Below are 25,026 nucleotides of genomic sequence, written 5' to 3' on the forward strand. Positions count from 1 at the left end.
ATGATTATGAATTCCAAATCTACATGGCTCCGAAACATTCTGGTACTATGTAGCTAAGGAAGATGAAGATTCAAAAAGACTAATTTCCAAATAGGGGATAAAATGCTGAATTAAATGCACAATGATAAGTATTCCTTAAATGACATGACTCTTAGACGTAAATTTTGTTGAATTTGAGGGTGAGATATTTTTAGCAATATTTACTTTGAATTTCTCTTAAAATGAATAGCTACATAACAATTTACAATCTCTTTCTATACTCTCTACAAATAGATATACCTAATACAGATAATCAAAATATAGAGCCAAGTTAAGCTCTGAGAAAATTCTTGTATAAGAACATAATTCTAATTGTGTTACTAATATTGAAAGAGAAAACAATCTGATTCATGCCAATATACCCTCTATTCCTTCTCTTTTACATAGTAAGGCATATGTGTGGCCTTTAAACTCGACTCAACTTCAAATCCTTTAAAAACAGAATCAATCCTATAATAAAGTTCATCTACATAAGGAGAACAGAAGCATTTTTTTTAACAAAGCAAAACAACTTATTAAAACCTCCTTCTCATTAGCTTGAATTTGAAAAACATATCTGAGGCTCAGGGCCTACAGGGGTGAAAAAGGAAAGCTACACAGCAGGTCGGATTACAGTTAGATCACACTGCTAACACTCATGAGAGGTTTTCAGTCATATTGCAGAAATTACAAAGAGTTTTATCCCCCAGGAAAACCTCTTGAAGGCTTCACTCTCTCCCTCAAGTTAACATTTCACTTGAGGCAACCCATGACAGCGCCACAAAATCATAAATCTTAAAGCCGAGAAGTACTAAAAATATGTAATTTTTGGACTAAAAAGGTATCTCTCCAATTCATATACAAACTAATTAAAACTAACAGAGGTAAAGTAACCTAAGATGACACACTGGTAGAGGAGACCAGAGAACATAGGACTCATCCACCTCCTGATATATCATATTCTTTAAGGGGTCTTTCTAAACAAAACAAAAAATCTAATAACAATAGAACATGTATTATAGTTTTAGGATTTATTTTATACCTAAACTTTCATTTCTATTCAATGGTAAATATTAAAAGGCCCTCTCTTCAACTCATGAAGCAGGAATGTGTATATATAGAGGGAGAGGGAAGGTCGTGTTGAGATCAAAAGAATTCCATGACCACATCTCAGAAAAACTGCAAAATGAATCATTCCTTACTTTATCATTACTTCACACTATAAATTGTGCCCTTTGGGTTTATACTCAATAGATTTGAGAAACAATTACTTTATTTGTTCCAAAAAGGACATAAGGTAGCATACAAAACTAAAGCAATATAGTAAATTACATTAAAAAGCAAAGGGAAAACAATGCAGAAGTTAAAATGAATCGCTCCAAACAAACTGGATCTCTCATTCATCACCATGCTAATACAACAAACCTATACTTTATTATAAAAATTGTAAGCAGAATATTAAATTCATGGCATAAATTCAAATTTCATATTGCATTTAAACTAAAATTATATTAACATCTTAAAACTATGAGGACAGGAAATTCCTTCTCATTTCTTATAATCACCATACCAAGGACAATGACTGCTTCAAAACCTGCAAATAGGATATCATTGTGTGATGTGAAAAATAAGTCTGATTAACAAGATATATATATTTATTAACGAGATATGTTTCTCTCAATGCACAACATTTAAAAATTGAAAGAATTTTAAGAGGGAAGTAAAACCCATACTGTTAGAAATGAAAAAGCTGAAGCTGAAAATATTTACATTAAGAGGTAGCAATTCAAAATAATATAATCAAAAGGTCCTTAACACAGTGAAGCAGTTGAACTCCAACTTTAATTTTGGACTCAATTTGTTACACTGAGGGTCTCAATTTGTTACTTTATTTCATATTCTTTAGTTTCTCCACTGGTTAAATGGAGAAATACAGTTTTTTCAGAGGTATGTTAAGGATCTGTGAGTTTATGCTTATGTTTGAAAACAATACTACTATGTAAGTCTTAGCAGCTGGATTCTGGATTTCCTCTGCAAAGCAGCCTTTAGAATAAGTCACAGGTATGCAACAGTAGCAAGAATGCATTACATTCAAAGATCTTGGTTACCAATGAAAAGCAAAGTCGTGGTAACTAAGGCTCTTACATTATTTTATTTTATTTTTTTAAAATATTTTATTTATTTATTTGACAGAGAGAGACACAGCAAGAGAGGGAACACAAGCAGGGGGAGTGGGAGAGGGAGAAGCAGGGTTCCTGCGGAGCAGGGAGCCTGATGCGGGGCTCGATCCCAGGACCCTGGGACCATGACCCAAGCTGAAGGCAGCCGCTTAACTGACTGAGCCACCCAGGCGCCCCAAGGCTCTTACATTATTTTAAAAACTGATCTTACTGAGACTTTACTTACTGAAACACACTAAGTTTTAAAAATACTTTCTAAGACTTTGTTACAATTGTGTACAAAATGACAATTCACAAAATACTAGATTTCTCTTTCAAATATTAAATTTTTAAAAAAGGTGTTCTGGCAAAAATTAAGTTTATTAAGAAAAATGATATTTATTTTTCAATCTAACAGTCTTTCTTATATTACAAAACTGGTAAAAAATAATGTCAATTTAACAAAGTCGTAAGTAATTGTTAAATATGATATACAAGCTTAAATCACCAACATGCTAAATACTAAAAATAAAAATATTTCCTAATTTTTTGCACCTATTGCTAAATAAAAAAAATCTAAGTTCCCCTATATGCCAACTATATAACCATCATAACACTACACTAGGGCTAAGCATAAGTTTTCCCTCTGATTAATATAATGATGCAAATATTACTTGGCTTTTCACTTTTCAAATTATTGTAGGCTTAATCATGACATTTCATGATTTATGAAATATGACCAAATCCAAGATTATTTCAAGGTCTTAAGTAGCTGAAAAAAGTGGTTAAGGTCAATAATAGATGCTTTTAAGCCAGTTCTTAATTGATTTTCCTACTCATAACACTACTTATGTCTGAAGCATCTGGCCTGCTTATTTGAAAAAAATAAATAAGAATAAATAAAATAGTAAGCTCTATCATTTAATCCTTACAACACCCTATGAAGTAGGTACTATTATTACCCGACTATACAGAGGAGGAACTGGAGGCACAAAGGGCTTTAGTGGTAAAGCTGGCACTAGAACCAATGTAGGTTGGTCCCAGAATCCATATGCTTAACCACTATGCACATTACTGGTACCCACCTAGACCCACTGAATCAAGGATGAAATCTTGGAAAATAAAACCCAGGAATTTTCATTTTTAATAAAGGCATCACATTATTTTTATACTACCTAAAGTTTGAGAACCACTGACATAACTCTTGCAACAAGTGGCACAGATATGGTTATTCCCTTTACAATACACATACAAAAATAAATCCAATCCACCATTTGAATATCTATAGTGTATACCTTAAATAAAGGTGGGATAATTATTTTCTAAACTGAGGTATAGATATTAGGTGTACATGTAAGTAAACACGGATTCCTCCTGAAGCCAATAGGCAGACAAGGTTAATTTCTAGCTTTAAAAAAAAGTCGGGGGTGCCTGGGTGGCTCAGTCATTAAGCGTCTGCCTTCGGCTCAGGTCATGATCCCAGGGTCCTGAGATCAAGGCCCGCATTGGGCTCCTTGCTTGCCAGGAAGCCTGCTTCTCCCTCTCCCACTCCCCCTGCTTGTGTTCCTGCTCTTGCTGTCTCTCTCTCTCTGTCAAATAAATAAAATCTTTAAAAAAATTTAAAAAGAAAAAAGCCAACAAAAACATTGCCACATTAAAAAGTAGTCGAGGTCAAAACAGGATTCCCTTTTTTTATTCATTGGGACTTAACAAAAAATAAACTTCACAATTTAATCCTTCAACACATTTCCCTCTTCACATGTTTAAGTCAATTTAAAGATGGACTAGTCCTTTGGCAAATAAGTCAGGTTTTGCAAAAGGGATCTAATATCTATCCACCAACAGCTTCATTATTTTCAGCAATAAGATATTTTAGAATAAATACTATGAAGAAAATCTTCCAGCTAAACTTTTCTATAAAGTATTTTTATTTCTAATACTAGAAATGTGATATTTAAAGAACTTGGATAAAATGAATAATTTGCAGGGGTGCTTGGGTGGCTCAGTCGGTTAAGTGTCCGACTCTTGGTTTCAGCTCAGGTCATGATCTCAGGGTTGTGAGATCGAGCCCCACATCAGGTTCCAAGCTGGGCATGGAGACTCTCTCTCCCTCTCCCTCTGCTCCTCCCCCGCCTCTCTCTCTCCCTCTCTTAAAAAAAAAAAAAAAAAAAAGGAATAATTTGCAGAATCTGAGGTGCTAAATGACATATTGCTAGAGCTTTTGGGAAGGAAATAAACCTTGCTTCTTTATTATATAATAGTCAGTTTCTTACATGTGGGGAACTTCCAAATAATGAAAGAAACAAACTATATATAAAGTTATTTTGAAAGGTGAAACTATAGGTTTTGTCTGTAACAACAAAGTTTACTAGTGACTAATACTGTCTTATCTGCTGTTCTTTGTTTATTTGAAGCAAATGACCTATTTCCTGGGAGACAGCTGTCAATTTTCTTTATGAGTAATATCATGTTATTCATGTTATAAACTAGGCATAAGAATCACAGTTCTCATAAGCCTATTCCCCATGCTAGCCACACACACACACACACACACACACACACACACACACACACACATTCTAGGACACCTTAAGAACTAGGAAGGGGATTTTATTTATTTTAAACAGTTCAATTTGGCTAAATTCATACTTTCACCTTAAGTTTCTGAGAGTGGTAAGCAAATGGTCTGTAACTGATAAAGCATCACTTAGTACTGTGCCTTTCTAACTTTTTTGCTCATGACCCATGTCAAAAATGTATTTACACTGCATGCCAGTACAATAAACAAAAGATCAAAACCTGTTTCATGAGACGATATTATCCTTACTATATCTGACACACTCATAATTTCTTTTCTATTTTAACTGTTAGCTTAAAAAAGGAATGCTGGTCATGTAATCCACTAGATTAATTTCATGCCTCACTAACGAATACCATTTGCCATTTTAAAAACACTGTCTATGCTGTCTATGCCACTTATTACATATGAAAGTTCATCTACTAAAATAGGAATGGAGACAAATATCAACAGCCGGCCAGATCTGTTCTGAGATTTACATTCCCGGGAATTTTAAGGGATTTGACGGGGAAAGTGAATGGGAAAAATAGCAAAGGCTTTGATATCAGTGACAGAATGACAATATACTACTAAAGTACCGAATAAGAGGTATAAGCAATGATTAGAAAGTCCTCCAAGTAAAACAGTAAACACACATTTTCCACTAAATATCCTGTAACCAAGGTTATATTATATAAAATGATTTTGTAAAAGTGTTTGTAATTCATTCTAAGAATGTCATTAAAAATATTCTATCCTAAAATACTAAAAGAAAATATGTCTATTTTCTTTCATGGCTCATTTAAAAATATTAAATTTACCAATTAGTAACTTCGATAAAAACACTTCCAAAAATAAGATTTTTACTGAAAAATAGATGTGTCTACATTTTTGAATATATATATTAAACTCACATTATACATTATCAATATTTTCATAGTTATTACTCTTTTTATTTTCTTGACTTGAGACTGACAAAAATTCATTTTAACATCACTTGTTTTTTGGAAATTAAGTATTAGATTATAAAACTTTTGAAACTGGATTGGACACAGTAATACAAAGAAATTTTTATAAAAGGGTCATTTGAAGAAAACATATCTTTTATAAAATAGAAAATAAAAGTATTATTTAAAGTGAGATTCTCTGCTTATTCTAGTACCAGCTACAAATGAAACGCTCTTCACATAATATGGCAGTAAGTATACTTTTTTCTTTTTGCAGAAATGTTTAAAGACCATTCAATTAAATGTTACTTAATACTCTCTCTGAAGTTCGTATATGGCTAAGAGTTAAAAGATTTGTGTTTTAAGTTAAGTCTACCATTTCTACAGTGCCCAAATAAATGAAAATAAATTGCTTATTTACAAATTATTTACAAATTATGATTTGTTCTTGGAAGACTTTCATGTACACATTTACTTTCATATGTTATATAAATGTATTATATTTACTAATATATAATATATATTCTATTAAACTACTTCTACAAAGCAGTATAGCATATAAAAAAACAGATTTTTGGCTATCAAAAGACAAAAACAAAGGTAAAAAATTTTGAAACATTAGATTCAATCTTAGCTATGCCTTGCACTTGAAGGGAAAAAAGTCACAGATGGAAACATTTCATTGAAAGTATGTGTGTTACAGTGGAATTTAGCCAATCTCTTTAGGAACAATATAAACACTAAAATAAACTAAAAAATGTTGAGACAAAATTGAAACATTTACCTGGAATTCTGGTACAGTAGGTGACTTTGTGACAGTTTTCCTCTTCTTTGTGATTGCTTTTTTAGATATGGATTTTTTTCCTTTCAAGATTAAAAGAGAAAAACTTCATAATACTGTTTATAGCACTTCATTAACAAAAACCAAATTACATAGAACCTTGAAAGTTAAAATATAACTAACAGATGGCTGCTAGTGAGTCAAATAAAAATGATGAATCAAAACAAACCCCAGTAAAAGCAAACATTAAACTATAACTACCTGTAACAGACATTATTAACAAACGCGGGTTTCTTTACATATGAACCAAACTATCAAAATCTGCGATGAGTTGCATGGAATCAGAATTTATTATAATAAGATTTGGCAAAAAAAAAAAAAAAAAAAAAAAAGTTACATTACTACTGCTCAGTTAAAATCTAATTCACAACTTAAAATGAGATTACATAAGAAAAAAAAAATCTTACCTTTTAACAATGACTTCCATAGTCAGGAACTTGCATAAAACTATACTCTGAAGACTATGGTCTAAAGCCAACCTAATGTAAAAATCCTCTCAGCAGCTTAGGAAACAAGGTTTTTCTATCCCTTTAGCTCTGCACTCACTTAATGGCCTGCCTCTGAAGTATTCAATAACCAGTTTTAAAACAAAGTAAAAATCTCCCTTTAAAAAGTGCATCTAGTCATTTGTACAATCAGAAAACACTGAGGAAAATCCACATTCTTAAAGAAATCCAATTCATATCACATATTGAAGTATATCTATTCTGTGTATTTAACATGACAAAAGAGATACACACATGCACACAATCTCTATTTTTAGAAAAGAACATCTTAAAGTATGTTTTGTTTCCACTTGCACTTAGCAAAATCAATTAATAAACTGGTTGTTAATTATTCAACAAACATGAGATACAGGGCACTGTACAATTTATGGGAACAACAAAAAATTATAAAATGGAAATCCTGTCCTCCTGGAGCTGCAAAATCTATGTAAGGGAATAAAAAATTAATCAGAAACACTTAAAAGTTAATTTTAGTTCACAATCATTACTAAGCTAAAATCAGCTTAAAAGTTACTATTTTTTCAGAAGGGAAAATGAGTACACAATGTAACTGCTCAACATAATCCCTATTGCTCCTTTCTAAATATTTTCCTATACAGATATGATCTTCCATGCAAACAGTCATTTGATTGCAACATTAGGCACAATTCCAATTAATTGTATTTTCTCCTGTATTCTTTTTTAACCATATCACAGAACTGTAATTTGATTATTTCTAACTTTTGACTCAATAAAAATGCATGTATACTATGCTTGAACTACTGCAAATTTTGCGTTGCTGAGGTTCACATGGATTTTACTGTCTTGTTCTAGTAAGTATCAACCTGTTGTCATCTGACATTTACTTTTAATTAAAATAACCTAACATATCCATATTCCTCATCACTGTTATTTGTTTCTGTGCTTACACAGAATCTATATGACAACTAAACTTCTACAAAAATAGGTAAGTGGGTGGTCTACTTAACCAATTTTCAGGGAGAAATGATTAAATTCTTGGTATACCTATAATATAGCTAGAGTAATTGATTTCTAAACTGAGTACAATAGGTACCTCTCAAGTGGTCTCATGAATTTGGACAGAAGAATGCCTTTCCTCTGTAAACTATCTTTACCATTTTTTAAAGTTCATAGGAAAAGATTTAATGGCCCTAAGTCTGGGAAAGCTATCAAAACAATTTGAAGATTTGAAATCCTTCCTTATCCCCCTACCCACAGCACTGCTCTAATTAGCTTTTTAAAAATCACTTAATTTGGTATTCATAAGCACAACAGAGGTCACCCTTGATATTCCCAGTAAATTTCACACTGTTGCCACATAGGCACTAAACTCAGGTACTAAATTTTCAGTTAAGTCACTCTTATTTTAATGGATTAAGCAGCTGAACTGGTTACTGAGTATTTCCTTTCACCATGTCATTAGGATACTTAAATGTGATTAAGTAAATGGAAGTAGTATTCTGCAGTGGTTTTAAGCTTGAGTTTTGGAACTAAACTACCTAGGTTTGAATACCAGTTTTAATCACCTACTAACTGCAAATTGCTTTATCTCCTTGTGCAGTTTCTTTATCTATAAAACAGGGATAATGATATTACCTAATTTCTTTGTGAAAATTAAAGAAATGAAAACATGTAAAGAGCTTAGACCACTGTTAGGCACATGGTTAAGTGATAAATGTTAACTGTTATTATTTCCCTTAGCTAAGCCATGATGATAAGGGTCTAAAATAAGTATTACCTTTAACCTTCTTCAAATTCTTTTATTAACTTACTCCTTTTCTTAGTTCTTGCCCATATGTCCTCTGTGCGACCACTCTACTTTGTATGTATATTAGTATAAGCACTTATCATACAGTATTATAATGATCTGTTTATGTTTCTCATTCTTACTAGGTTGAATTGTTGACAACAGAAATCACATTATTCATTTTGTATTTACAGCATTTTTCATACAAAAGTTATGAGAAATGATCCTTAAAGAGAAGAATCTTACTTTTCAAAGAAATTTCACCAGTCTGGAAATAGGAAAAGGAAAGCGGGTAATTGCTTATAATTCTTAGGGTCCATCTGAGTCCTTTTTTTTTTTTAAATAAAGAAAACACTGACAACAACTTTAAATAATTTACACATTTTACCAAAGAGTTTCACATGACCTAGGAGTGGTAGTAAGACCACTAACATTTATTGAGACTCTACTATATATCAGACAGTTAGCAAGATAATTTATACAAATTACCTCAGTTAATCTCAAAACAACCCTCCAAGGTAGGCAATACCTCATTTTAATGTGGAATAACTGAAGATCAAAAAGATTACTTAACTTACTCAAGTGTTACACTGTAAGTAAGCACCATAACCAGGGATTCTAACTCCAAAGTCCAAGTTCTTTCCATTATGTAATTCTACCTCTCGAAAATCATGGTTACATTTATTGACTCCTACCACATGCCAGTCACCATGTTAAGTACTATGCATTTGGTATTCCAATTAATCTGTTAAAGACAGATGAGTCTTTATGTTTACATAACAGATTAATCTTAACAGATTAATGCTGTTAAAGACAGCAAGGTAGGTATTACCTCATTTTTCACAGATAAACAGGATAGCAATACATAAATAAATTGATGGAGGACTTGTAGCTAATATGCACTGAAACAGTTATTTGCACTAGATCTGTCACACTTCAAACCTGTGCTCTTTTTTATGATAAAATATTGTATTCTTTCAAACCTTCTGCAGGAATGTAATCTGATTCTGATTGATTTCAGAGTATCCCTTTTGATTAGGATTAGAAGATTTGCATGTACTATTAATATCTAATCTGATTCTGATTGATTTCAGAGCATCCCTTTTGATTAGGATTAGAAGATTTGCATGTACTATTAATATCTTCAGTCTATACCCTCATAACAATTTGAACACAAATTTTCCTGTATTCTTCAGTAAAAATTGGCTCTTCCTTTTTATGATACTACTTTTAAAATGGAGCATGGGATACTACAAAACCACAGTCTTTATTTGGTAATTTGTTTTTGTTCCAGGGCAAGATATATACAAGGCAAGTTACATACTGCCCCCCAGTGGGCTTCTGTTCCTCTAACACATGCTTGATCATATTCCAGGTCTTTACCCCCACTGCCCTAAGTTACCTGGTCCCATAAAACATAATACAATTCTCAGATCTAGGAGTGTACTAAAGTCAGAAGTCACTTAAAGCATATGAAGAATTTCAACACAATTCCTGGGCCTAAAACATAGACATGGGCAAAAAGTGAGTGTCAATTTGTACCTGGAAAATAGATAAGGAAAACTTAACTACTAAAACTTAGTAATTAGTGCAGCCTAAGGAAGCTTTTTTAAAACTATGTTGAGAATAGCTGTAGTAAAGGAAGCCCAACTTGAGAGAAAAACAATGTAACTAAAAATATATTTTACATTATAACTTAGGCACAGAACTCTATAGTCTTCCAGAATGTGGAGATAAACCTCTTAACTAGAAAAATAATGATTATCATCCCCAAACCAACTCCTCTTTCCTCAGTTTCTTATTCCTCATCTTTACCCTTCTCCTTCACCTGCTTTCCTTGCCTATCTTCACTTTTGGCCCCTTGAACTAATCAGAGACTTCCATTTCAAAGCCCTCCTAGATTTGGCCTTCCCACGTTCAAAAATTATCCTAAGGGGCGCCTGTGTCGCTCAGTCAGTTAAACAACTAACTCTTGATTTCAGCTCAGGTCATGGTTTTGGGGTCATGAGATCGAACCCCGAGTTGGGCTCCGCGCTAAGTGCCGAGTCTGCTGGAGATTCCCCCCACCTAAAGTAAATAAATAAATCTTAAAAAAAAATTATCCTAACACATTCACTATTTTCTCGGTGCTTTCATTTTAGGAATCATAGTAAGTGAATGGATACTAAGACATTAATCACTGTTAAAAATAAAATGCCAAGGGCATTTGTATTATTAAATAGTGAATCTGGGAAGTATCTGGAATGTGAAGTCACAGAAATGGAGTCTCAATTTGACTTTTTATTTACTTAGTGTGCATGTCTTGAGCAAATATTTATATTCTATACAAGTTTCTGGAGTGTTGTATCTCTAAGTAACCAATTTGACCTTAACAAACAACTGATTTTCCTTCTATTCTTCTTGCCTATAAGCAAATTTCTCATCATACTAGTAATTTTTTTAACACTGTCATATAATTCAATAATGACTATTTTTTCCTTTAGCTTAAATACTAAATCAGTTGTCAAAATTTACTAGTTATTGCAACAACTCTCTTGAAACATTATTTTCTTCTGTCAATGTGCTAGAAAAGTCATATAAGCATTCCTTATCTGGATTTAGAAATTTCCTCTTCCTAAACTTACCTTCAAACCCTTCATCTAAACCCTGCCAGTTTCTTTTTATAGCTCTTTAATGGTGGCGTAACTACCCTGTAAGATCCTTTCTCCTAATCCTGCCACTTATTAGCTGTGTGACCTTGGATGAGTTAATAAACCTCTCTGTGCCTCAGTTTTTTAAATCTATAAAATCCATATATTGGGGAACAATATCATTTACTGAAGTTTTTATGGAAATTAAATGAGAAAATATGTATGAAGGCTTAGAATAGTGCCTGGCATACAGTTAGCATTATGAGTATCAGCTTCTGGAGGGGAAAGAGTACAAAGCATTAAAATTAAAGGACAAGGTGTTCTATCAATCCTTTTACTCTCTTGTATCTTGGCATCTTGAGTTGGTCCTCTAAAAATTTTCCCCATAAAGATACCCATGGTTAGGTTCTATAATCTTATCAACAAAAAACTGTAAATTCTTTTACAGTAATGGGCCAGAATGTGATCAAATATTGTAGATTACACTGCTGTCTTAGTTATTCCCTATAAAGGAGTTTATTGCTTTTTATACATTATGTCTTACTTTAAGCTGATTTCCTTGCACTGGGTGCCTGGTTCAATTATTTAAAATAGCACCACCTGCCCAGAAAGAGCTCACCCAAAACTGGCATATTCTCATCATTCAAACACTTCTAAAACCTCAACTTCACAACTTTTCCCTTAAGTTTTTCTCTGTGTTTTTTCCAGTGACACCAGCTTAATTATACCCCCATGCTTTTGCTCACATTAGTAACCATTTTTCATCTATTCAATCCCCATTATTCTTCGAAGTCCTTTATCCTCTGTGAAACCTTCTGAGACTACTATAGCACACACTGATTCACCCTCCATTTGACCTTTTATTCTGTTTTAATTATATACTTAACAATTATTAAAACAAATTATTTACCACTTTTGAGCCTTAGTTTATTCACTTATGAAAGAATGACACCACTTGCCTTATTTATTTTAATCAGTCTAGAGGAGCTACCACAAAATGATTTCATTAAAAATAATGACCATGTGAGGATGGGGAAAAACCCTCCAAACCAAATTGGTTGAAATGAATAACTTAAAACACCATAAGCTTTTTCTAACAATTAATGTATCTTTAATCATTTTTGCCTATTTTTTCAGGTTTTATAAAAAGTCCTCTACCTTTTAAAATCTACTTTATTTCAGCCAACTCTACCTCCTCTACACAATCTGTAACAGAATATTATTGAAAACAACCAAAATGACCAATAGTTGGTTAAATAACTACAAAATACACGTAACAGAATCCCATGCAGTCATTTAAAATGATACTGCAGAAATCTATCACGCAAAGATGTTCATGGCATATTGTTATGTGGAAATAAACAGATTGTAAAATGGTATTAGTCCAACCCTATTCAAAAATATAAATGTTTTAGAGGGACATAAAAGACACATATTAAGGGGTTAATCTTAGTTATATCTGAGTAACCATATTATGTGTGTTCATTTACTTATTCAATAGATTCCTAAACAATGTGTTGGCCACTATGCTAACTTCTGTCCTCAACAATGTTATTAAATAGGGGTGTCTGGGTGCAGTCATTAAGCGTCTGCCTTTGGCTCAGGACATGATCCCAAGGTCCTCGGATAGAGCCCCACATCGGGCTCTCTGCTCAGCAGGAAGCCTGCTTCTCCCTCTCTCACTCCCCCTGCTTGTGTTCCCTCTCTCTCTGTCTCTCTGTCAAATAAATAAATAAATAATCTTAAAAAAAAAAAAAAGAATGTTATTAGAGGAGAGACAATCATCCAAATAATCTAGAAATAAATGCAACCATTATAAATAAATTATTTTATTAAAAAGAAGTATCTGCTTAATAAGCAGGCACAACAGGGAATATTCCAATGTTTTCCTATTCTATAATGTTTCTAAGAGTAAGAAACAGGCTTAAATAATTCTGGAAAACAGTATGGAGGTTCCTCAAAAAGTTGAAAAGAGAGTTACCATATGACCCAGCAATTGCACTACTGGGTATTTACTCCAAAGATACAAATGAAGGGATCCCAAGGGGTACGTGCACCCCGATGTTTCTAGCAGCAATGTCCATAGTAGCCAAACTATGGAAAGAGCCAAGATGTCCACTGACAGATGAATGGATAAAGAAGATGTGGTATATATATATACAATGGAATATTATGCAGCCATCAAAAGGAATGAAATCTTGCCATTTACAACGATGTGGATGGAACTGGAGGATATCATGCTGAGCAAAATAAGTCAATCAGAGAAAGACATGTATCATATGACGACCTCACTGATATGAGGAATTCTTAATCTCAGGAAACAAACTGAGAGTTGCTGGAGTGGGGGGTGGGGTGGGAGGGATGGGGTGGCTGGGTGATAGACATTGGGGAGGGTATATGCTATGGTGAGCGCTGTGAATTGTGTAAGACTGTTGAACCACAGACCTGTACCTCTGAAATAAATAATACATTATATGTTAAAAAAAAGAAGATAGTAGGAAGGGAAAAATGAAGGGGGGCAAATTGGAGGGGGAGACAAACCATGAGAGACTATGGACTCTGAGAAACAAACTGAGGGTTCTAGAGGGGAGGGTGGTGGAGGGATGGGTTAGCCTGGTGATGGGTATTAAAGAGTGCACGTATTGAATGGAGCACTGGGTGTTATACGCAAACAATGAATCATGGAACACTACATCAAAAACTAATAATGTAATGTATGGTGATTAACATGCCATAATAAAAAAGATTAAAAAATAAATAAAATCTTTTAAAAATGTAAATTTAAAAAACACAGGCTTAAACAACTGAATAAAAATGAATTAAAAAATTAAGAACCAGAAAGAAAACTCTGAAAAAAGGTAAAAATGCTTTAAAGTTGCAAAACTGCCTCATAGTGCTCTAAAATTATCAAATCATTCTCAATTTGTCTTTGTACCTTCTACTAAAAATTATCTCCCAGCTACTAAATTTAGAGATTCCACCAAAAATTAAAGCCTGTAGTAATCAACATAAGATGGATATTAACCACAGGTAGAATTTAGTTCATTCTAAATGAAGGTTTGTGGATGGCATACCTTATCCCAAAGCATATTCTACAAGAATGTTATTACTTGAAGAAAAGCTGTGTGTTCAAATAAACTTGAAAAATACTAGGTTAAACAGAACTAAACAGTTCCTTTTCCCAGAGTCCTTAAAACACAGGTCCAGAATAACCTATCCACGATTCTGAAGTCTAAAAGGTTCTCAAAACTAAAGTTTTAAAAATAATTTATATGGTAGCAAAACCTGACATGAACTGTTCTGAGGTTCTTTATAGTCTTCATCTCATTTAATTTGACCATTCACACATTTTTCTGTAGAAATTATGTGTTTACTTAGGGGCTACCCCAACTCAACAGGGGATGTTACTTTCTAAACATATACATCATAATATCCCTCTATAATCTGATAATTTCTGAATTCCAAAACATATCTGATACAAGAGTGTTTTAAAATGCATTGTGGACTTGTACTAATGCACAATGTGAATCTATCAGAGGAGCATTTCCACATTTTCCAAAGTTGTCACCATGGAGCTCACTTTTAAAAAGAGTAGAAAGAGGAAATTGGATTAGGGTATGCCCAAAACTGACTGTATAAAGCCACAATGTCTTATAACTAATAACGGAGCCCAGGGCAAAGCCTCAGAAAGACAAGTGTACTGAAAATGATGTAAAACAAATTGTTTTTTGTTGTTATAACATTTTATGTAACACTGTTATAACAGAAAGGAGTTTAGTATCTGATAAAGAAAGAGAATGGGCTTACCCAGTACTAATAAGAGAGAAAGAAACTGTGTTTGCCAGATTCAAGAATTTTTGTTACTAAAGACTAACTTTCTAAAATCTGCTCTGAAGATAAAATTAGAAAGTATATAGGCAAGTACATTATTTTCTTTTATTTCATGCCTGTAAGCTTTCTGTACCCACCTAAATACAGGGTACACAGGTACCTGCTGAATTTGCTTCTGAGTTTTTTTCATTCACTCATCTAAAACTGGACATGAAACTCCCACAGATTTTCTCTCTGATCTACAAATACTCTGATCTTCCATTTAAAAAAATGTAGCAACACTTTAATTGCTTACAATAGAAATTCCTTTTAATCCAATGTTTACCAGTTAATATTTTTACTCTGCTATTGGTATAGTCTGTATAGGAGCTACATCAGTATCTACCCCCGTTAAGTCATAATTACCTTTGAACACATGAATAGTAGGTCATGAATAAACACTTAATAAAAGGTTTCAGGTGATACTAATAGAACAGTACTGCACACTTTAGAACTGGAAAAATAATTCCAATTTAAAACTATTATTTAATATTTTAGAGGCTAACAATTCAAAGAGAACTTGCCAAATCAATCAAACTAAATTTATAGCCTAATGGGTTATTATAAAAGTTAAAAGGCTTATTTCTGAAACTTACTTTAAAAAACTGTAGTTTTTCATCACCTGGGTCAATGTAGACCACTTTGTAATTCTCAGTTTAACAAATTATGCCTGTTCTTAACAGTAAATTCTATGCCTCCTTATCAACGATACATTATATACATTTTAAAATATATTTAATTGTATTTATTTAACTATGGTATAACAGTGACTATATCAGCTAAACAAAATTCACTCCCTCATTTGCCAACTCATTATCAAATTATTGTCAAATTTTAACTATCTTTTTTACTGAAGAAAGACATAAAAAACTGAAATCCACAAATAATCACAATAAACCACAACTCATTTTAGTAAACAATTCAAGTTTTTCCCAACCAGGCAACTTTTATAACTTTTTAATAAATGGAGTTCATCATCTGCTTTTATCTCACCTATCTTCTTGACAAACAAGACATAAACTGATTAAAAGGCAAATAGGAAAAGCAAAAACACCTGAATAATGAAAGAACAACCAACCATTGAAGACTTTATTTATAGGATTTTTGTTATTGTTTAATTAAAGACTTGTAACAAAACACGGAGTATTTAAATTCGATGTAAGACAAATGTACAAATCCTCTTACAAAAATATGCTTAATGTCCTATTAGTTGATGTAATTTTTTTCCTTGTAATTCACAACATTTTTACTGGATATGAAAATATATACTGAAAACACAGTGCTAAAAAATATATGATGTGGGAAAAAACTGAAACCCAGAAAGATAATCTGACTTGCCTTGGTTTAAGTTGCTATGCACTTTATATAGTACTGGGAATGATATCTCCTGATATCAGTGCTTTTTCCATTACACTGTACTGCTCTTAGCCTGGGGAAAAAAAACACTTCTCATAAATGATAGGAACCATTACTTATGGAGAAATTGGTCCAGAGAAATGTAAAAACATAATGTCCAAAGATTTGCAACTGAAAATTAAATTAAAATATACTGCACCAGTATTTTTTGTTAGTATTACAAAACCTCTTCTGCTCTGGGTTTTAATCATGTGAAAGAATATAAAACTTGACCCCTTAAACACACACACACACACACACACACACACACACACACACACACACACACACACACACACACACACACACACACACACACACACACACACACACACACACACACACTTTCCATTCTGTCAGTCAGAGCCTTCCATGATGCCTAACTGGAAGAATAACATGAAGTGTGCTTAAATGTAATCCTCACCCATTTGTGTTAGCTTACCAGATTTGTGCTTCTTGTGTTTTGCTTTCTTTTTGATGATCAATAACTTATTCTGGATCTCAGGTTTGTAAGATTTGAATGCCAGAGAATGAAGACTTTCACGCTTTCTCTGTAAGTTTTCATTTAAAACATCTTTCAATTTCTTTTTTTTCTTTTTCTTCTTTTTTGCCCTCATTTTAGTTAGTTTGATTTTCTTGTGACTCTGCTCTAATAGAATGTCCCTTACAACTTTGTGGCAGTTAATTTCTGGATGATCACTGTGACTTCCATTTACATGTATTTGGCAGGATTTTAGAGCGTTTTCTTTTAATGGACTGGGTTCAGGCTTTACTCTGGAAGCTTCACCATATTTTTCTTGATTTTCTATAAACCTTATTTCACCTGGACTAAGAGGCTCTCCAAAGCCAGTAACTTCCCCTGGACTGCCCGGTTCCTCTAAATTTTCTTTATAACAATCAGTTTTTTTAATTTCACAGGGCCTGCGAATTCTAATTTCACAGCTGGATTTCACATCCATTTCAACAGAGATGTCATGATTATCCAGGTTCATTTTAGCAGAACCCCAAGTTGCATCAAAATTAAGTTCCTGCTCTTTCTTGAAGCCAGAGGGCAGGCCTCTACTACACCTATGTTCTCCATTACTTGTACTAACATAGTGACACTTCAATTTCTCCAGTTTAATCCGAGGTACTCTTTGTATTTTAATGGGTGGAACTGGAAATTCTGGGGCCTGAAAAGGTCTCTGTTTATAAATCCGTACATCTGCGCCACAGAACTGTGGAAAATGCACATAAGCATTCTCTAAATAATCATAACCAAGGATAACTTCCCTGCATTCATGAATAGGCTGTCCAAGTACAGCATCTTGAACTTCTTTTTGTGTTTCATACACAAAGTCACAGAGACCCTTAAGTAACCACACTTTTTGGTAAAAAGGCAGTTCATGAAAAGGTTTTTCTTCCAATGGATTAACTTCTCCAAGAACTTTAAAAAACTGAGGACATAACCCAAGCTTTTCAGCACAGTTATCAGGATTTTCAGTCTGCCCTACAGCAGTATACCACTGCTGTACTTTCTGTCTCAGCGCTGCTTCCCAGGTCCTATAAGGCAAAGTAGGTCTTCGATGTAAGGTAGGTCTGCGATGAGGAGGACTTAACAGAGAAGTCATTATTTTAGAAAGAAAAGCATTACACTGAGGCATCAGAAGACAACGTTCCAATTCATAAAAGACTATTTCTGGCAAATTTAGAATTTGCTGGGCTAAACAAAGAAAATGCCCAATAGCTGGAATTTCCCACATGGTCTCCATACACGTTGGAGCTGCTTGAGCCAGTAGTTTTCTTTCCCATTCTTCTATTTCCTTTTGACTAGCTTCTTCTGCTTCTTTTCTTTCCTGCTCTCGAAGCCTAAAGAAAATTTAACAAATCATACTATTATTAAAATAGAATATACCATAAAATACCAAGTTTTTGGTGTCATATTAACCTTTAGTTAACAAGGCAACTGGCTGTTCTAGTTTTCAGCATCAGTACAAAGTGTCCCATTAGATGTACCATTATTTTTCTTCAGACGATGAAATACACATATAAATTGACCCTGGGTTTTATCACTGACATTATTGCCACCCAAAGTAAAATTCTTCAACTTATGATTGTATAAATTTCAAAGTAAATGAAAAAAATTTTTAAGCATATTTACTAAACAAAAGCACAGTTTACTTTCTAAAAGTAATGTGATGTCATATAAGAGCTATAAAGATATTTATATCCTTTGACTCCATAATTCCACTCTTAGAAAGTTATACTAAGATTGTGTTTGTCAGTGTTAACTGGTCAGTGTTAACTTTTAACCATATAAGAAAAACAAAATTATAAAGAAGTTGTATTATTAGAAATAGAACTACCCTACAACCCAGCAATTGCACTACTAGGTATTTATCCAAAGGATACAAACATAGTGACTTGAAGGGGCACCCCAATGTTTATAGCAGCAATGTCCACAATAGCCAAACTATGGAAAGAGCCTAGATGCCGATCAACAGATGAATGGTAAAGAACATGTGAGACAGATAGATGATAGATAGATAGATAGACTGACAGATGATGAACTATTACTCAGAAATCAAAAATAATGAAATCTTGCCATTTGCAATGACATGGATGGAATTAGAGGGTATTATGCTAAGCAAAATAAGTCAGAGAAAGAAAAATGCCATATGATTTCACTCATGTGTGGAATTTAAGAAACAAAATAGATGAACATAGGGGAAGGGAAGGAAAAATAAAATAAGATAAAAACAGAGAGGGAAGCAAACCATAAGTTAAGGGAGACTTAACTATAGGTAACAAACAGGGTTGCTGGAAGGGAAGGGGGTGGGAGGATGGGGTAATTGGGGGATGGGCATTAAGGAGGGCACTTGAAGTAATGAGCATTGGGTGTTGTATGCAACTGATGAATCACTAAATTCTACTTTGAAACTAATAATACAATATATGTTAATTAAATTGAATATAAATAAAAAATTTTAAAAATTATAAAACAAAAATGCATAAAGGATCTGAACTGACATTTCTCCAAAGAAGACATACAAATGAACAATAAGCACATGAAAATAATGTTCAACATTATTATCCATTAGAGAAATGTAAATCAAAGCCACTATAAGGAGCTATTCATACCCACTAAGATGACTATAATGAGAGATAAGAAGTATTGGTAAGAGGGGGCGGAGCAAGATGGCAGAGGAGTAGGAGACCTGGATTTCGTCTGGTCCCAGGAATTCAGCTGGATAGGGATCAAACCATTCTGAACACCTACAAACTCAACAGGAGATCGAAGAAAAGAATAGCAACAACTCTCTGAACAAAAAAGCGACCACTTTCTGGAAGGTAGGACGTGCGGAGAAGTGAATCCGAGGCGATATTCGGGAGGATATACGGCGGGGGAGGGGGCCTCCGGCGGCCGCTTCTGGCAAATGATAGAGCCGAGCAGCACAAAATCGGAACTTTTAGAAGTCGGCTCCACTGAGGGAGGTCACTCCAGTGGCTAAGCAGGGGGTGGAACCCTAGTGGGACAGTGTGCTCTCAGGACCCTCGGGCTCACAGAAAGACCGGGGGTGCCTGAGTGTGGCAGAGCTCCCAGGTATCGGAACGGTGAAGAGGGCTGCAGAGACGGAGCCCAGGCGTGGGCTCTCAGCTCAGGGTTGCCATAAACCGTGATCCACAGCACAGTCGGGCCACTGCTCTTCCAGCAGGGACCCAACAAGCGGCAGATCCGGGGAGACTCCCCTTTCTCCCCAGGGAGGAGCGGGGCGGGAGCGCACCGCAGGGATCTGCTGGGTTTGGAGACTCCACACGGGGTCGTGTGCCAGAGACAGAAATGCTCGGTCACAGGCCGGGTGAACACGGAATGTGGCCAGAGACCGGGGAGACGGAAGTGACTGACTGCTTTTCTCTTGGGGCGCACTGAGGAGTGAGGCCCCAAGTTCTCGGCTCCTCTGGGGCGGAGACGGGGAGGCTGCCATTTTCATTCTCATCCTCCAAAGCTGTAGGGAAAGCTTGCAGGGAACAAAAGCTCCGGAGAGCAAACCCAAACAGATTACTTAGCACGGGCCCAGCAAGGGTGGGGCCCAGCAAGGGTGGAGCCCAGCAAGGGCGGGGCAATTCCGCCTCCAACAAAGACATTTGGGACAAATGGCAACAGGCCCGTCCCCCAGAAGATCAGCAAGAACCGCCAGCCAAGACCAAGTTTACGGATCAATGAGAACGGCAGAACTCCAGCGCTAGGGGAATACTGCACATAGAACTCATGGCTTTTTTACCATGATTCTTTAGTCTTTCAAAGTGCATTTTTTTTTAACTTTTTTTTTGTGTAAATTTTTCTTTTTCCCTTTTTCAACCAACATCTTATCAATCCTTTTAAAAAACATTTTTATTTTTATTTTTAGAGTCATATTCTATCCCTTCATAGTAGTTACTCCTGTTTTTGTTTTTGTTTTTTTAAGATTTTATTTATTTGACAGAGAGAGACACAGTGAGACAGGGGACACAAGCAGGAGCAGAGGGAGACGGAGAAGCAGGCTCCCCACTGAGCGGGGAGCCCGATGCGGGACTCGATCCCAGAACCCTGGGATCATGACCTGAGCCGAAGGCAGATGCTTAACGACTGAGCCACCCAGGCACCCTCCTATTTTTGGCATATATATATAAGTTGTTCTCTCTTTAAAATGTTGAGATACAGTTTCTTCTAACAGATCAAAATATACCCTAAATCTCTAGTGAATGGCTTTGTTCTAGTCTCCTGCCTGATCACATTCTCTCCCTCTTTTTTTTTTAAATCCTCTTCTTTCTTTTTTCAAACAACTTATCAATTCCTTTTATAAAATCTTTTATAAAATCTTTTATAATTTTCATCTTTACACTCATATTCCATCCCTTCATCATATTAACCCTTATTTTTGTATATACATAAATTTTTCTTGCTTTAAAATTTTGGGAGGCTCTTTCTTCTAACAGGCCAAAATACACCCCAAATCTACTGTGTGGCACTGATCTATGCACCAGCCTGATCATATTTGATCATATTCGGTTTTTTATGGTTTTGTTCTGTTTTTGTTTTTATCTTTTTCTTTTTCTTTTTTCTTTCTTTCCCTTTCTTTTCCCCCGGTTTCAGGGCTTTTCTGATTTATTTAGAGTATATTTTCTGTGGACGTTAGTACCCCGTTAGCATTTTGTTCTCTCATTAATCGATTTTCCTATGGACAAAATGACAAGATGGAAAAAATCACCTCAACAAAAAGAACAAGAGGCAGTACCGACTGCCAGGGACCTAATCAATATGGATTAGTACGATGTCGAAACCAGAGTTCAGAATGATGATTTTAAAGATATTAGCTGGGCTTGAAAAAAACATGGAAGTTATTACAGAAACCCTTTCTGGAGAAATAAAAGAACTAAAATCTAACCAAGTCGAAATCAAAAAGGCTATTAATGAGGTGCAATAAAAAATGGGGGTTCTAACTGCTAGGATAAATGAGGCAGAAGAAAGAATCAGTGAGATAGAAGACCAAATGATGGAAAATAAAGAAGCTGAGAAAAAGAGAGATAAACAACTACTGGATCACGAGACCAGAATTCAAGAGATAAGCGATACCATAAGACGAAACAACATTAGAATAATTGGGATCCCAGAAGAAGAAGAAAGAGAAAGAGGGGCAGAAGGTATATTGGAGCAAATTAGAGCAGAGAACTTCCCTAATTTGGGGAAGGAAACAGGCATCAAAATCCAGGAGGCACAGAGAACCCCTCTCAAAATCAATAAAAACAGGTCAACACCCTGACACCTACTAGTAAAACATACGAGTCTGAGAGACAAAGAAAAATACTGAAAGCAGCTCAGGAGAAGAGATCTGTAACCTACAAGAGTAGAAACATTACACTGGCAACAGACCTATCCACAGAGACCTGGCAGGCCAGAAAGGACTGGCAGGATATATTCAGAGCATTAAATGAGAAACACAGGCAGCCAAGAATACTATATCCAGCTAGGCTGTCACTGAAAATAGAAAGAGAGACAAAAACCCTCCAGGACAAACAAAAGCTAAAGGAATTTGCAAACACGAAACCAGCCCTACAAGAAATATTGAAAGGGGTCCTCTAAGCATTGAGAGAGCCTAAAAGAAACAAAGACCAGAAAGAACACAGAAAATACAGTAATAGTCACCTTACAGGCAATACACTGGCACTAAATTCATATCTTTCAATAGTTACCCTGAATGTAAATGGGCTAAATGCCCCAATCAAAAGACACAGGCTATCAGATTGGATAAAAAGAAAAGACCCATTGATATGCTGTCTGCAAGAGACTCATTTTAGACCCAAAGACACCCCCAGATTGAAAGTGAAGGGGTGGAAAACCATTTACCATGCTAATGGACACCAAAAGAAAGCTGGGGTGGCAATCCTTATATCAGACAAATTAGACTTTAAACCAAAGACTGTAATAAGAGATGAGGAAGGACACTATATCCTACTTAAAGGGTCTATCCAACAAGAAGATCTAACAATTGTAAATATCTATGCCCCTAACATGGGAGCAGCCGATTATATAAGGCAATTAATAACAAAAGTAAAGAAACACATTGACAACAATACAATAATAGTGGGGGACTTTAACACCCCCCCCCTGAAATGGACAGATCATCTAAGCAAAAGATCAGGAAGGAAATAAAGACTTTAAATGACACACTGGACCAAATGGACTTCACAGATCTATTCAGAACATTCCATCCCAAAGCAACGGAATACACATTCTTCTCTAGTGCCCATGAAACATTCTCCAGGATCGATCACATCCTAGATCATAAATCAGGTCTCAACCGGTACCAAAAGACTGGGATCATTCCCTGCCTATTTTCAGACCACAATGCTTTGAAATTAGAACTCAATCACAAGACAGAAGTCGGAAAGAACTCAAATACATGGAGGCTAAAGAACATCCTACTAAAGAATGAATGGGTCAACCAGGAAATTAAAGAAGAATTAAAAAAATTCATGGAAACCAATGAAAATGAAAACACAACTGTTCAAAATCTTTGGGATGCAGCAAAGGCAGTCCTAAGAGGAAAGTATATAGCAATACAGGCCTTTCTCAAGAAACAAGAAAGGTCTCAAGTACACAACCTAACCCTACACCTAAAGAAGCTGGAGAGAGAACAGCAAATAAAGCCTAAACCCAGCAGGAGAAGAGAATAATAAAGATCAGAGCAGAAATCAATGAAATAGAAACCAAAAGAACAGTAGAACAGATCAACGAAACTAGGAGCTGGTTCTTTGAAAGAATTAACGAGATTGATAAACCCCTGGCCAGACTTCTCAAAAAGAAAAGAGAAAGGACCGAAATAAATAAAATCATGAATGAAAGAGGAGAGATCACAACCAACACCAAAGAAATACAAACAATTATACAAACATAATATGAGCAACTATATGCCAGCAAATCAGATAATCTGGAAGAAATGGATGCATTCCTAGAGATGTATCAACTACCAAAACTGAACCAGGAAGAAATAGACAACCTGAACAGACCCAGAACCACTAAGGAAACTGAAGCAGTCATCAAAATCTCTGAACAAACAAGAGCCCAAGGCCAGATGGCTTCCCAGGGGAATTCTACCAAACATTTCAAGAAGAATTAATACCTAGTCTTCTGAAACTGTTCCAAAAAATAGAAATGGAGGGAAAACTTCCAAACTCATTTTATGAGGCCACCATTACCTTGATGCCAAAACCAGAAAAAGACCCCATCAAAAAGGAGAATTACAGACCAATATCCTTGATGAACACAGATGCAGAAATTCTCACCAAAATACTAGCCAATAGGATCCAACAGTACATTAAAAGGATTATTCACCACATCCAAGTGGGATTTAGCCCTGGGCTGCAAGGTTGGTTCAACATCCCGATATCAATGTGATACAATACATTAATCAAAGAAAGAAAAAGAACCATATGATCCTCTCAACAGATGCAGAAAAAGCATTTGACAAAATACAGCATCCTTTCTTGATCAAAACTCTTCAGAGTATAGCCATAGAGGGTACATACCTCAATATCATAAAAGCCATCTATGAAAAACCTACAGCGAATATCATTCTCAATGGGGAAAAACTGAGCGCTTTCCCCCTAAGGTCAGGAACACGGCAGAGATGTCCACTATCACCACTGCTATTCAACATAGTATTAAAAGTCATAGCCACAGCAATCAAACAACAAAAAGAAATAAACGGCATCCAAATTGGCAAAGAAGAAGTCAAACTCTCACTCTTTGCAGATGATATGAAACTTTAAGTGGAAAACCCAAAAGACTCCACCCCAAAACTGCTAGAACTCATACAGGAATTCAGTAAAGTGGCAG

General features: G+C 35.0%; 1 protein-coding gene across 4 annotated transcripts in view; it reads right to left on the bottom strand.

Annotated features, from left to right (window-relative positions):
- BRD10 (bromodomain containing 10) overlaps nucleotides 1-25,026 on the bottom strand; it is a 160,329-nt gene that overhangs the window by 39,519 nt on the left and 95,784 nt on the right. For all 4 annotated transcript variants that reach the window (XM_078062163.1, XM_078062162.1, XM_078062161.1 and 1 more), the window contains 2 exons: nucleotides 17,113-18,518; nucleotides 6,466-6,545 (listed from right to left, as the gene is read on the bottom strand). In XM_078062163.1, coding sequence (XP_077918289.1) covers nucleotides 6,466-6,545; nucleotides 17,113-18,518 — 1,486 coding nt within the window. The remainder of the gene's footprint in view (nucleotides 1-6,465; nucleotides 6,546-17,112; nucleotides 18,519-25,026) is intronic.

This window comes from Halichoerus grypus, chromosome 14 (assembly GCF_964656455.1).
Source record: "Halichoerus grypus chromosome 14, mHalGry1.hap1.1, whole genome shotgun sequence".
NCBI classification, from domain to species: Eukaryota; Metazoa; Chordata; class Mammalia; order Carnivora; family Phocidae; genus Halichoerus; species Halichoerus grypus.